Below are 15,586 nucleotides of genomic sequence, written 5' to 3' on the forward strand. Positions count from 1 at the left end.
TAGTAATGTAGTTATTTGAATTATTTATTTCACATTGGTTGTGTTTTTTGAGGAACTGAGAATTTATTCCTGATACTAGTCATCTGTCTTCTCTCTTTTTTTTGGGGGCGGGGGGGATGGTCAGTCTTGTTAGAAGTTTGACAACGTTATTGATTTTCCCAAAGCTCTGTTTCGTTGATCCTTTCTGGTTTTTTCCTGTTTTAAAAACCACTGGTTTCTGCTCTTATCTTTATTCTTTCTTTCCATCTACTTGTTTTGGGTTTATTTTGTTCTTATTTTTGGAAGTTCTTGAGGTGGGAACTCATATTATTGACTTGAGGCTTTATTCTCTTTTCTAATATAAGTATGTAATGCTATGAATTTCCCTCTGAGCACTGCTCTACCTTCATCCCACATATTTTGGTATTTCGTATTTCATTCCTTTTAAATTAAAAAAATTTTAAACAAACTTCCTTCCTCCCTTTTCTGAATAATTGAATACTTCAGTCAAGTCTCTACGAAGGCCCCTTTTTCCCAGCACCTGCTGGAGTCAGTCAACAGATTCAGGGCTGAGAGAGGTAGCAGCTCACAAGGCTGAGGCTGAGTGAGAAGGGCAGCAGGGAGGCAGCCTGGTGAGGGCCGAGGGTGATTGAGGATAGCAGCTAAGTGAGGTGGTGGAACGGTGGGGTTGGCAGACTGTTTAAATAACGGTGGATTGAGATAATAAATAACTATATTGAGGATAATGGGAACAAGGTTTCTCACTGAGCAAGAAAAGATTTACAAATATGGAAAGGGAAAAAACTAGAATGACTCTGTAGTGCTGGAATGGAATTCAAGGTTTTCAATAAGTAGAGATAGAAATAAATATGAAGTTCAGTACGTGTATATATGAGCATGCACACATACCTATACATACATATACACACACATCCATGTCCTAGCTCTGCCCAGTGAGAGATTGGGAGTGAGACACCCTAGGGGCAATGAGCATATCTAGCACCTGAATCTTGGTTTCTAAGTACCTTTCTTTTTTTTTTTAACATCTTTATTGGAGTATAATTGCTTTACAATGTTGTGTTAGTTTCTGCTGTATAACGAAGTGAATCAGTCCTATGTATACATACATCCCCATATCCCCTCCCTCTTGCGTCTCCCTCCCATCCTCCTTATCCCACACCTGTAAGTGGTCGCAAAGCACCGAGCTGACCTCCCTGTGCAACACAGCTGCTTCCCACTAGCTATCTATTTTACATTTGGTAGTGTATATATGTCCATGCTACTCTCTCACTTCGTCCCAGCTTACCCTTCCCCCTCCCTGTGTCCCCAAGTCCATTCTCTACGTCTGTGTCTTTATTCCTGTCCTGCACTTAGGTTCATCAGAACCATTTTTTTTTTTTTTTAGATTCCATATATATGTATTAGCATATGGTATTTGTTTTTCTCTTTCTGACTTACTTCACTCTGTATGACAGACTCTAGGTCCATCCACCTCACTACAAATAACTCAATTTCATTTCTTTTTATGGCTGAGTAATACTCCATTGTACATATGTGCCACATCTTCTTTATCCATTCATCTGTTGATGGACACTTAGGTTGCTTCCATGTCCTGGCTATTGTAAATAGTGCTGCAATGGACATTGTGGTACATCACTCTTTCTGAATTATGGTTTCCTCAGGGTATATGCCCAGTAGTGGGATTGCTGGGTCATGTGGTAGTTCTATTTTTAGTTTTTTAAGGAGCCTCCATACTGCTCTCCATAGTGGCTGTATCAATTTACATTCCCACCAACCGTGCAAGAGTGTTCCCTTTTCTCCACACCCTCTCCAGCATTTATTGTTTGTAGATTTTTTGACGATGGCCATTCTGACCGGTGTGAGGTGATACCTCATTGTAGTTTTGATTTGCATTTCTCTAATGATTAGTGATGTTGAGCATCTTTTCATGTGTTTGTTGGCAATCTGTATATCTTCTTCGGAGAAATGTCTGTTTAGGTCTTCTGCCCATTTTTGGATTGGGTTGTTTGTTTTTTTGATATTGAGCTGCACGAGCTGCTTGTATATTTTGGAGATTAATCCTCTGTCAGTTGCTTTGTTTGCAAATATTTTCTCCCATTCTAGGGGTTGTCTTTTCATCTTTTTTATGGTTTCCTCTGCTGTGCAAAAGCTTTTAAGTTTCATTAGGTCCCATTTGTTTATTTTTGTTTTTATTTCCATTTCTCTAGGAGGTGGGTCAAAAAGGATCTTGCTGTGATTTATGTCATAGAGTGTTCTGCCTATGTTTTCCTCTAAGAGTTTGATAGTGTCTGGCCTTACATTTAGGACTTTAATCCATTTTGAGTTTATTTTTGCGTATGGTGTTAGGAAGTGTTCTGATTTCACTCTTTCACATGTAGCTGTCCAGTTTTCCCAGCACCAGTTATTGAAGAGGCTGTCTTTTCTCCATTGTATACGCTTGCCTCCTTTATCAAAGATAAGGTGACCATAGGTGCGTGGGTTTATCTCTGGGCTCTCTATCCTGTTCCATTGATCTATATTTCTGTTTTCGTGCCAGTACCATACTGTCTTGATTACTGTAGCTTTGTAGTATAGTCTGAAGTCCGGGAGCCTGATTCCTCCAGCTCCGTTTTTCTTTCTCAAGATTGCTTTGGCTATTCGGGGTCTTTTGTGTATCCATACAAATTGTGCAACTAAATACCTTTCTTTATTAAAAGAATCCAGAGTTCTGTGGGTAAAATGACCCTTCTCCCTCCCTCCCTCCCTCTTTCCCTCTCTCTCCCTCTCCCTCCCTCTCTTTCTCTATCTCCGTCTCCTTCTCACTCTCTCTCTCTCCCTCTCCCCTTCTCCTCTTCCCTACGCCACCCCTTCCACGTCCTCTGGAGCATCAGTTCCTGGACAGCAATAGTTTTATCTCTTTTGTCTTCTGTAAATCCCCGTACCCTAAACAGTTCCTGGCACACAGCAGGCAGTCAATAACTGCTCCATGTATTAATGAATGAACAAAGGCATGAAGGAAGGGCTGCAGGGAGTGACGAGGGAGGCCAGGCAGCCACGCCCAGAGGACCACATAAACCACAGCAGGTCTACAGGACCCCAGGAGAACTTTCATCAAGACCAGCCTGAAACAAGATTCTGAGTGGAGGCCCTTGAGTTTTCTGGAACATTGGTGGAAGCAGAGGGAGACCCCCTCCGACCCCAGGGTGTGGTGGATCACATCCCTCTGCACCACCCCATGCACAGCCCACTTCCCTGGAACCCCTGGAATACAGTGTGTGACACAGACCCAAGAGGTTATGAATGACTTGAACAAGCCAGGTCTGAAGTACAGCCGGGGCAGAGTAGTCCCTAACGAACCTGTACCAGTGGCCCCTTCCCCAAGGTCACGGGTATCTCCAGCACTGGGATGCTCTGCTCGGTGATCTCAGAGGATGCTGACGTTCGAGAGAAGCGGCTCAGCTGGGGCTCTCGCTTCACGAAGATGCTTTCAGCGCTGGACCAAAGACAACCCTTGTCATCTCAGAATCGCTCAAACCAGAACAGGCCGCCTGCCGAGGCCCCGCCCAGGATCCTGGATGACGTGTCAGCATCCCCGAGGCCCAGCTGGGCTCCCGGACAAGGTGAGGGCCTCCAGGTAATCCCTCCAGACGCCCAGGGCAAGGGCCCCGCCGGGCACACAATAGGCACTCAGTGAGTGAGTGACTGTCCTCTCAGGCGTCCTCCCCAGGAAGAGCGGAGATGCCACATTATAGATGCTTCCACAGGAGGGTGCTTCTCCCCCTCCCCACGGCCCCCAGGGTCTCTACACCAAACATTTTGACGCCGAAGGGCAAGGGGAAAGGGCAGACACCCCGAAGAGCCCTGACTACCGCCAAACCTGAGTTCCAACTGCAAAGAAATCATTTTAGAACGATCTACACAAAACTATCATCTCACAACAACCTGCACAAACTCTTGCATCAGGCGCATTCACTCTTTTGCGAGTTGGCAGGGGAAATGTTTACCTATCGTGCACAATAGCCTTGGGAAAAAAAAGCACATCTGCGACGAAGTGATGACCACAAATCCTCCAAATCCTCCCCAAACCTCCAGGGGTAGGTGTGGGCGGCGGGGCTCTGGGTTCCATCTGCGCTTGACGGAGTTCGACATGTTTCTGCAAAGCATCCGCCTTTAAAATACCTTCCCAGGAAAACGCCCAGCCCCAGCGGGCACCTGGGCTCCACCAAAGGTGAATTATACCACCAGACCTTCCCGCTTCAAATGCCACCAAGCAGGAAAAAAAAGTAAACTGACTTTGCCCGGCTCCCTGCCTGGGGGCACCAACCCACAGCGACCACATCAAGCGGCCCTGTTCTCTGATTTCTGGCTGCCTTTGGCCACTGGGGAGCCTAAGGAAATGGAAGAGAGGGCGGGGAGAGCCGTCAGGAGGTTGCTTCTCTGCACGGGTGGCTTCTCTCCATGACCCCTCCTATCTGGGTTCCATTCTGCCCTCTCCCCTGGTTCCTCTCGGCCTCAGGGCTGTCACAGCCCCGGGTCCTGCACTGCCCATCATGGGTGCCCCGCACCCTGCGCCCCTTCGGTGATACACCCTCCTGGGACCATCCTGGTGAGGTTTCCACCTATTTCCTGGGTGTGTGTGCGTGGCGGGGGTGACTGGTAAAATAGCCCAGACAGGCTCCTGGGCCCCAGAAGACTTGGGGAGGGTCCAAGGGGCCCCAGAGGTTTCCCACACAGGACCCACTCTAAGGACCAGACACGACGTGGATGACACAACAGGTGCCTGCAGAGCAGAGCGACGCGCCCCTCCCGGACCACTTCCAGCGCTGCCCTCCTTCCCATCCGTCTGGCCGCGCACCCTGACGTGGGCCCCACGCACTGCCCCCACGCCCCCCTCCAAACCTGCTCGCCCCTTGCCGAGCCCCGCCCTGGGCCCTTGGACACGTGAGTGCCTCGGGCCCTGAGACACAAAGCTCCCAGGAGACCCATGTCCCTACTCCAGAGCACTTCGGGCACTTCCCATTGTGTGATGAGGGAAACCACAGCAGGGGGGCCTCAGGGTCTACCTGCAAACTGCCTGGTTTCCTCCATCAAACAGCCGAGGGCAGGAGAGGAAATAGCTGAGCTGGCAGCAGGGGAAAGGCCTAATCCCGCGCTGAGGGTCTGCTTCAGGTGCCGCTGAAAGGCTGGCCCTGGGAACGGAAGCGGTGGGTGGCCGTGATGCACCGACACAGCGTGTTCTCTCACGTGGGCTCCTCCTTCCTTCTCCCGGGGGCATCCCGGGGGCCCTTTAGGAGCGAGTTGCCTCCTCGGTGCTCCCTGGAGGGTCCCTGCGAGCAGACCCTCGTGATGCTTCCCGCGTGCCTGACGACGGTCAAGAATGATGGATGCCTCCGGACCTGGGCAGGGCTGGCGGAGCCAGAGGTTCTGTCTCTGCTCAGCTGTGACAGGCTGCTGCTTCAGCCATCGGCAGGTGACTCTGGAACACGCCACGTGCAGGTGCTCTGGTGGGCAACCAAGGCTGACACAGCCCCGAAGCCCGAAGTCTTCAGCCGGCCCTGGGAGATGCGTTTCCCATACAAGCAGGAAGGAAAATGCACCACGTGTGCGTCCTTTGCTTCCCTGACGTGGAGCATGGGCCCCGGAGGGTCCCCTCGGCCCATCCCGACTGGCCTGCACCCTGCCGAGCGCACAGCCGACTGCCCATCCCTGACGTCCCGGCCCTGCTGGCACGGGGAGGAGGCCAGAGGCTGAGAGCTCAGAGGTGTGCGAAGCCCAGACCGTGGGGCACGACATCCTTGCCACGTGGCAGGCACCTGCCCCAGAGCAGCGGGCAGGTGAGAGCGTCCATTGCCAACTCTTACTTTTCCTTCTTTCCACTCGAGGGCGTGTGCAACGTCCCGACAAAAGCCCGAATGTGTTTGAGCCAGAAAACCACTGACCCCTTGTCCCCAACCTTGGCCCAGGAGGGGCCAGCCTCGCAGGAGCTCTGCTGCCGACACATCTGCCTGGTGGTCCTGCCCGGACATGGGACAGCCATCCCGACCATGTGAACAGAGGAATCGGGGGTCCGTCCGCTGTCCTGCTGGCTGGAGCAGATCCAGGCCCCGACATCAGATGCAACAGTTCCTGCGCTCAGCGGGACTGTGCCCCGTGCTATGGGGACACAGAGGCTCACAGGGCGTGGTCCTGGCCTCGGGGCTCGTGACCCTCCAGGATGCTGGGGCACAGTCTTCGTACCTGTGCGCAGTTGAGAGCTGCTGTCCCTCGGCTGCCTCATCGTGAGAGAATGGCTGCGGGGGAGACTGTCTCCAGGGCAGAAAGAAGGGGCCGAAACCACCTGACCTCGAGCAGGTTGTAGGGGCAGAAGAATTCACTTGGGGGAGTCCGGAGGGCCCCTCTGTCCTCTAGGGTGAGAGAGGCCCACGGGTAGCAACTGGGGAAAGGACGTCGCGTGGGTTAAGACGCCGTGAAAGAAAAACCCAAGCTGTGTGTCCATCCCATCCTCGAGCCCCCCGGAGCTCAGCAGGAGGCGAGGCTCTGAGGGTCCCACGGCACCCACTGTCTCGCACAGCGGCCACGCAAGGCTGCTCCAGGCGGGCAGCAGGTGGGTGCACCTCACACTGGCTCCTAATTGTCCCAAACAGCCATAGGGGCACAGCTGCAGCAGAAGACTCCAGCGCCTGAGGCGGGGCAGCTAGGAAATTGCACGTGTGTCTTTGGAGGCGCGCTGTCTTCCTCTGGTCCGTCCCCCGCTCCCCACCCCACCTCCTTAACTGGCTCACGCGGCCCTGCATCAAGCACTGCCGAGCACAGCCGAGACCACGGCCCCAGGGGGCTAACAGGAATGAGGGCGGCAGGCTGTCCTGGGGGCTGCGGTAGCCCAGACCCCGTCCCAGGCACTGCGAACGCTCTCTGCTTGGTCCCCAGAATCCTGAGAGCAGCACCAGCCCCCGCGTCGCTTCAGATCTGCACCCTGACCCCTCCAGAACCTCTCGCTGCCCTCATCCCAAATACTGCGCAGAGTTCCACACCCGAGTCAAAACCTACCCGGCCTCTGTCCTGGGCTGGGCGACAGGGGCGTCTCCCGCCCACAGACTGGGGACAAAAACCACGGTCACCGTGCGGGTGATCACTGCTGGGGACCCAAGGATTTCGGGTGATGGAGATATGAGACGTGTAGGGTGAGCCATATGTAAACAGGAGGCAGAGGGCGCCGATGGCTGAGGACAGACTAGGGGAAGGACGGCGACAGGAAGGGGTCTGTATGACACAGACCTCAGGCCCAAGTGGTGGGAGAGGTCGCCCATTACCACTGTGTCAAAAAGCTGAAATGCAGTAGACGTGAAAGACAAAAAGCACCCTTCCTCCACGGGTGTATCTCTTACAGAGGGAGGACCCCTTGTCTGCCAGCCAAGCCCAGGCCCAAGCCCTGTGGAGGCCTGGGTCGGGGCTCAATAGCAGGAGGCACCCTGGAGTTTCCCAGGAAGGAGAAGAGCGGTTTGCGAAAACCACAGCGACTACGGAAAGCACCACAGCGATGCAAAGCGGGGCATGCTGATGCAAAAACCGCCAAGGAGTTTCCTTACAAGCCAATAAACAGCAAAATGAAAGGAAACCCCCCAAAACGCCCAGACCTTCACAGCATTTCCTACGGGAGCCTTCTGACTCTCAGGTTTCATCCAGGTAAGAGTGGACGATTTGGGCTTTTTGGGCTTCAAACAGAGTTTGAATGGCCTGGAATTTTAGCCACCAGTAATGACTCGGCCGAGGCAGCTGCAATGAATAAGCTCTTTCTACGTCCTTTTCCCCGTGTAGGACTCTGGGATCCCTGAGTCTCCCCGCCCAGCCCTCCCTGGGGGAGTATCCACCCCAGCGCAGGGCTTGGGTATCTTTACACAGACCCTCAACAAATGCTCATTTCCTAAATAACTTTTTCAACCAGCATATTTATTGAAATTTCGGAGTATAAATGTCTAAAGACCAAAAAGCTGCCAGGGCCCCCTCCACTGGCCGCCCGGGCTGGGGGTCGGGTGGGGCGGCGCCGGTCCTACCTTGTTGTAATACTGCACCTGCACCGAGTGCCACCGCCCGTCACTCACGCCCCCAGGAACCTGTGGCGCCACCATCGTCGTGGTCTCACCTGCGGGGCAGGGGGAGGTCCAGAGAGAACAGAGAGGTGAACAGACCACTAAGGCTAAAAGTCCTTCCATCAGCCTGGACGAATGTTCTTTCCAACCACCGGGAAAACATTTTTAACGGCTTTGTCAATATTTTCAACCTACAGAGGCAGAAGCACACTTCAATGATTCCCTAGTTTTTGGAAATTTGAGCTGTGTCTTATAAACAACGCTGCAATGAACATCTTTGTGCGTTCTGCATCTCTCCCACAGGACGGATTCCCAGATGGAGAACCAGGGAATCAGTGGGTCAGCACGCTTGACGGCGCTGCACAGCATGGGGTGGTATTTTGCTTTTTTGACAGTGCCATGAGGCATGCGGGACCTTAGTTCCCCGACCATGGATCGAACCCACGCCCCCTGCAATGGAAGCATGGAGTCCTAACCACTGGACCACCAGGGAAGTCCCGATGGGGTGGTTTTAACCAACCAAGGGCCCAGGACGTGCTCCGAGGGTGGCTCCGTCCTGTGCAGGAGGCTTTACCTGCCGAGAAGGTGAGCTGCACCTGCTCATCCACGATCTCCAGGGCGATGAAGTCGTGCTTCTCGTTGAAGCGGCCATTATACAGCAGCAGGGCGTTCCTCTCCTGGGTGGCAAACCTGGGGGGGCAAGGGGAAGCACGTCACACAGTGAATGAGCCCGGGGTGGAAGGTCTGCAGGTGGCCTGCAGGTGGGGGAACAAGAGGCTGCCCAGGGCGACAAGCCCGGCCAGAGTGGGCAAGAGCGTGAGTGCACTCGGCAAAGACTCTGGTCCCCAGGACTCTTTTTTTCACATCAGGAGTGGACAGCCCATAAAACCTGATTAGCGATGTTCTCTTCTGGAAGGAGCAAAGCAGATTCCAGGGGGCACTTTGCTTACCACAACCTGTACAGGTGAAAAGATTCCATTCGCACGGTGCTCTAGAAGGATGACACAGCCACTATACCAACTGGAAATGTTTGGACAGTAAACACAGGCAGTGCCTACATCCCACGTACATGCCCCAGGGCACAGGGATGTGGGTGTTGATCACCACCTCAGGGCCTATGCCCCTCGTCTCCACCACCACGCGTCCTTTTGCTCCCAAACCCTACACTCTTCCCTGCCCCCGGGCCTTTGCACCTGCTGTTCCCCCGAGTGGGGAGTGATCTTCCCTGGCTCTGCAGATCTCCCAGATGTCACTCCGACTGTGCTTTCCCCAACTCACTTTATCTAAGTTGTGCCCCTCACCCTACAGGCTATCACACCACTCATCTTACTTCTGAAATTATCCTGCTTATTTGTTTGTTTATAAGAACACATGATCCTTTAAGGGGACAGATGATGACTCCCGTTCACTGCTGCATCCCCGAGACCAAAACAGGACCTGGTCCACACAAGCGCTTGATACCGATGTGCTGAATCCACGGACGGATGGCGGCCCACGGTGAACCAACAGACGCGTGAAAACGAAAGACTTGTCAGACTTGAAGCACCCGGAGTAAAAAACCACTTACTCTGACAAGAGACAAACAGCCTCAGAAATCCTTCTCCCACCCCCTGAGGAAGCCTTTTCCATCAGACCCGAGGGTCCCCGACACACCAAGTCACCACAAGGCTTCCTCGACGCCCTGGTTATGGAGAACCCGCAAACCTCCAGAGTGAACTCGGGACTGTCTCCTGAGCTAGCCGGATGTCTCTCTCACCGGAGATTAGGTGCGGGAAATTCTTCCCTTTGATTCCAGGTTGGTTTATCCATTTTCATGCGGCAGGAGTCTGTCAGAACCAGACTCAGGCATGTGACCCTAGCCTCTCCCTTGAGTTACATAAAATTGACATTTCCCGCCCAGACCTTGCATCCCCTCGGTTTAGAAGTCAGCAAGTACTGATGACAAACTCTAAAGAAAAAATACCTGCACGGCAAAGTGGAGGCTCCGGGTGTGGAGTGAGCAGGTAGAAGAGCTGAATTAAGACGGGGATGCACTCGACCCCAGGCTCACTTCCCTTTGGGGGGTCTCACTCTTGTGGGTTTCTCTTTGGACCGAGGTGGGAGCTGGTACAGGGTGGGGGTCAGTGCTGAAATGGTCCTCCGGGCAGGCACCATGCACTGCTGGGAACGGACGATCTAATGATGGGACCCAGGGCCACAGGGAGGGTCTGAACAGCACAAGTAAAAAGGGGAAAGGCCGGAAACAGAAGCCGAGGCCTGGTGAGGGGCCAGGGGAAGAGGGAGAACAAAGGATGGGGATAAGGAGGCGGGCACCAGGGAGCTGAGGCGCCAGGAGCCCAGGCCCTTGGCAAACAGAAACTAGAAAGAGGAGAAGCAGCTTCGAAAGAAACCACCTGAAACAAAAGCCCTGGGCCGGTGCCCCAGCCCACCTTTCTCACAGTACGCCCGTCAGGAGGCAGGAGGCCCAACTTCTTCCCGGCCCTGCCCCAGAGCAACCGCAGCCCCGACACGGAACCGTTCTCCTGCCCAGGTTCTGGGGGGGCTTTCTATGATTTTGCTTTTGAAGCTAAACTCCCTGATTTGGCCTCGGCCCCGACCTTTTAGCCATCATCAGGTGTATCGGAAATCGTCCATAAATTGTTGTCACACGTGAGCATCTAAAATACTAGATTTGACAAGCAAGGGGACATACGCTACATTACGTGGACATTTAATTAAACACGACTGTTCTTTAGTTTCTCTGAGTCTGGAGCCACCAGACTTCCTTTGTTGGTTTCCAGCATGTCTGCCGGCCGCTGTGTCCACGGGCCCCCCCCGCACCAGGACTCTGGTCACCTTTCAGGTCAGCCTCCTGCAGCTTACTCACTGCACTGCCTATGACAGAGGGCTGCCGGCCACACCCAGCTGGTGGGTGGCTATGGCCACGTAGACACCAAAACCGCACGCCATCGACCTGTTTGCCAGAAGACACAGAGCACCTTTGATTTGGGGGGCGGACACGCACAGAAGCCTTCTGTTCTCAACATTCCAGCCACGTGGGACACAGAGTGGCCAGGGGTCCCAACGAGGGGCCCTCCTTTTGGAGGCTGTGCCCACGTGGTGGTCTCCTGAGCACAGGGCTTAGGGGCAGAGGGCGGGGACATGGTGTTGGGAGCAGGCAGGCCAGGACCAGGGCCTGGCGCAGAGGTGCAGCGAGAGAAACGGGGGTGGGCCACAGCAAGTGCCAGCTCACGCGAGTCCTCACAACACCCCTGGAGAGGGAGCCTCACCAGCCGTTTTACAGGGCGGGGTGGAGCCCTGAACCGTGTACCAAAATGTGGGCAGTCACCCTAAAACAGCGGCCCAAATGGCCCAAACCTTAAAACTGCTCTTAGAATCAAACAGTACTGCAGCCTTGCAGCCGGGCCCAGGGGGCCAACCGGAGCTGTATCTCCCACCCCTCCCTCCTCCAAGTTCCCGGGAAAGGGGGTGATGTTCTAAGGATAAGAAACAGAGCCATGAGCAGGGCGCCCGGCATGCACACGGGCTCCACGGGTGACAGCTGCTCTTGCTATTTTATTAAAGCTGGTCTCCAAGGGAAATTCAGGAAGAGGGCAGAACGTGGGAAACACCTGCAGATCAGGACAAGGTGGCCCTGGGCCCGTATCCTTTACGGGGGCGGGGGCCAGGGGGCGGGAGATTAAGAGCACAGGTTACACGCAGGGCCTGGGGGTCCCACCGGACAGCCTATGACCTTGGGCACGTTTTTCAACCTTTCTGCCTCAGTTTCCTCACCTGCGAGATGGGGAGAACAGTGATACCAGCTCTCAGGGTTCCTGCGAGAAGGAAATGGGCCTGACAGGTGAGGTGCCAGGGCAGGGCCAGCACAAAACCCGAATGCGGCCTCTGAGGGATCCACGCTGAAGTCTGTGATGAGTCGGGCAGAGCCCAGAAGGTACTTCAGCAGGGACCAGTCTCCCTGAACAGAACGTCCTCCAAGAGGACGCCGTCTGCACCCCACACAGATGTCCGAGCCCAAGAATGTACCGAGGGGCTGAAGCAGGCCAAAGTGGGTGCAGGGGTCTGCCTGCCTCTGCAGAGCTCCCAGCAGACACTCCAGGCCACTCAGAATGCCCGGAATGTTCTCCCTCTGCAACTCAACCCCCTCCCACCCCCCACCGGGCCGAAGAGCCCCTCCTCTGGGAGAGCGGGAGCCCCCCGGCCAACGTCTTGGGGCCACAGCGGGGAGCATGGGCGCTCGTGCTTTGTGAGAGTGGAACTACCAGCTAGCTGCTCGCCTGGGCGCCTGGGTGTCACGACACAGGACAAAAAGCCCCTGAGGAGCTTCGGGCCAGTGGGCGGACAGGCACAGAGAGAGAGCTGGACCTCAGCACAGTGATGAGCGCAGGCACAGCAATCCTGGGGCAGAAGCCCGGAAACACCAGCCAGGGAGCCCGTGTGGCCGTTTAAAGGTTTCAAAAGGACATGCATCTGCTTTGGAGACTTTAGCCCAATCAAATCATCTGACAACCAGGAAAAAAAATCAGGATCAGGAAATCTGGCATGAGTTCACACCCCCAACCAATGATCCAGTATGAAGGATGGGTTTAGAGCAAAAAGATCTGAGCCGCAATGTAGAAAACCCGCCAATGACTCAAGCCCCCATGTTACCCAACTGCCCTCATCTGGACCTTTCTTTAGGGGCAGTCAGGGTGGACGGCGGCCTGATCCTGCAAGCAGGAACATCAAAGGCTGAAGGCAGCAGACAAGCAGGCAGTGACCAGACGTCCAGCCGGAGCTGGAATGCAGGTATGGCCCGCCTGGGTCAGGGGGGCTTCCTGAAGGAAGCGGCAGCAGTCGGGCAGGCCGGCAGGAGGGGCCGAGGAAATGCCTGTGCAAGGCTGGGCAGGTCCAGAGAATCACGAGGTGAGGGTGGCCATGTCACAGGATGCGAGGTGCCAGAATCGGGGGTCACCAGGGGTCAGCACACAGGGGGCCACCCTGTGCCCTATTAAGAAGTTTGGGTTTTGCCCCAGGTGGCAGGCAGGCCCGGCAGGACTGTCGGACAGTGTTCCACCTGACTCAGGCTGAGAGCAGACGCCACCAGTGCTGTTCCACGGGGGAGAGGCCGGTGGCCCAGGCCAAAGTGCTGGGAACTGGGAGAACAGTGGCGGGCAGGGGAGACACGAGGTCAAGGGACTCACAGGACATGACCGAGATGGGAGGGGGGGCGAGATGGAGGAGGACTGCCCGGGGGGATTTCACATCAGCACCACGCGGCGCCTGTTGGCTGCACCGCACCCCTCACCTGCTCGGGGGGGGGGGGCACCCCCAGGAGAGAAGTCTGCCCCACCCCTCCCCGAGATGCCCTGTTCTCCAAAGGGCAGCTCAGAGGAGCATCTTGTTCTGGGGGACACAGAATGCCGCATTCCCCTAATGGGCCCCCTAAACGCTGACCAAATACAAAATACACCCTGTACTACTAAGGTGAACTTGATAGAAGTCTTTACAACGGAAACGACAGATTTTTAAAAGTTAAATTAAATTTAAATTCTCTTGGAGAAAAAGATGCAAAAGTAAAAGAATGGCCACAGCACACAGTCAGCCTGCTTCCTCCTGTTATGGGTTAAAGAACCAGGGCGGGAAGGGGTGAGGCCGCCCGCCCGCGGTTTCCCAGCAAACTGGTGGCACAGCAGGAGCCTACGCTGAGTCTCATTCCCAAGCCTGCTGGGCCCTTTCCCTCCACCTTCTGGCCACCTGGGTGGCAGGGGTGCCCACGTGGTGGCAGGTGAGTAGGACCAGGGCAGCCGGGGGTCGGCTTCATGGGCATGTGAGCTGGGTGGGCAAACAGGGTGCCACACCTGCTAATGCTCTGCTGTCACCAGCTGGAAATTCTTAATTTTTGAACCATATCCTCAATGTGCATGGGGTCCTACAAATTAAGTGGCCGGTCCTACAGCCAGCGCTGGCCAAGGTGGCTCGACTCTCAGGCCCCAGTGGACGGGTGTTGTTGTTATAGGACGGAGGGATGCGCGGAGACACAAGGCCACCTCCCTAACCTCCAACCACAGGAGGGGTCGCGGGGACGCGCAGGGACTCACGCGAGGGCCACGGTGAAGTGGAAGCGCTGCCTCAGGCCGCGGAAGGTGACGAAGGACTGCGGCGGGAAGCTCCTGGTGGTCACTTCGCAGTAGGGCCTCTCGAACTCGCCGGGGGGGCACACGCAGTGGAAGCCGCCGATCAGCAGGTTCACGCAGGTGCCCCCGTTCTTGCACACGCCGTTGGTGCAGCGGCCGGAGCGTGCGTTCACCTCGCAGTGCTCACCTGGGGGACGAGGGTGCGAGGAGGTCACACGGTGGCCTGCCGGGAGGAGGGGGGCACTGCCCCCACCCAGGCTGCAAACGCCACTGCAGAACCAGCTGCTAGACCCAAACCCGGGGGCACCTGAGGCCTCTGGGAACCACGCTGGAGTCGGGCTGCAATCAGACGTGTGCCGTTCCCGCTGGCCTGAGGGCACCCAGCAGCCGATGGGCCGTCTTAAGGGTGGCGGGGCAGCGGGTTCCCAGTAAGCACCCCCGGGGGCTCCTCGGCCGAATGCACCAGGTGGCCGAGCTACTCCAACCCTGTCCCTGTCCCGGGCCTGCCGGGGTCCCCGCCCTCGGGGGAGTGGGGGGACCAGGGGAACGTGCAGCTGTGAACACTTCTGGGCATCCAATCCCTTTCTGACCCCCCAGCTGGCTGAGCCTGGCTCCCTTATGAGAGAATCACCTAGAAATAGTGAGGATGATGAGAAGGCCTCGTGCCCTCCCCGCACGCTTGCCCGCATGACGGCTGGCCACCTCCGGGCCTCGTGGGAGACTCGGGAGGCCAGGGTCACTCTGGCCCAGGGCCTCCTGTGTGGCCTCCTCCCTCCCCCACTGCCCGGCCGGGCAACGCTGGATTCCAGTTCGTCTTTAATCATGTCTGCTCCTCCCACTGGCCTCCAACTGTGCTCCAACGTCCTCCCTGTGGCCTAATCCCTCACGCCAGGAAGGTTCTGGAAGCTTCCCCATAGAAACTGATCAGGCAGCCCAAGCTGACCCCCCCGAGGCCAGTCAGACCCAGAGTGCCCACCGCGGCAGCCAGCAGGGGTCTGACTGGGTGATCCTCGCTCCCTGGGACACAGCCCGGACCTGCCTCTGTCACCGGGTGGACATTGCCAGCCACCCACAGACCCGCAGACCGACCACCGGAAACTCCCCAGCTCCCACCAATGTGTGTCACCAGTTTTTGACTTTTAAATGCACGCATTTTAAAATAAAAGTACTACATCGCATACTAAAAAAAAAAAAAAGAAATCACTGTGCAAATAGCGCGGCATGGGAAGCCTTCAGCAGTTTCTTGCAGGTCCCCACAGGAAAACATCAGGAGAGCTGGATGCCCCTGCCGTCCGGCATGTTTGCTCAGTGTGGTACCTTGGAGACCCTCCCTGTTGGCACTTGGAGTTCCCCCTCTTTCTTCCTAATGGCTGCACAGTATTCAGTTAGAGCAGCGGTCCCCAA

General features: G+C 55.6%; 1 protein-coding gene across 1 annotated transcript in view; it reads right to left on the bottom strand.

The window, feature by feature from the left end:
* The window catches only part of CELSR1 (cadherin EGF LAG seven-pass G-type receptor 1), a 147,101-nt gene that overhangs the window by 58,696 nt on the left and 72,819 nt on the right, over positions 1-15,586 (bottom strand). Inside the window, exons 3-5 of the mRNA XM_068561993.1 lie at positions 14,147-14,369; positions 8,641-8,756; positions 8,031-8,119 (exon numbers count right to left, since the gene is read on the bottom strand). Coding sequence (XP_068418094.1) covers positions 8,031-8,119; positions 8,641-8,756; positions 14,147-14,369 — 428 coding nt within the window. The remainder of the gene's footprint in view (positions 1-8,030; positions 8,120-8,640; positions 8,757-14,146; positions 14,370-15,586) is intronic.

This window comes from Eschrichtius robustus, chromosome 13 (assembly GCF_028021215.1).
Source record: "Eschrichtius robustus isolate mEscRob2 chromosome 13, mEscRob2.pri, whole genome shotgun sequence".
Taxonomy (NCBI): domain Eukaryota; kingdom Metazoa; phylum Chordata; class Mammalia; order Artiodactyla; family Eschrichtiidae; genus Eschrichtius; species Eschrichtius robustus.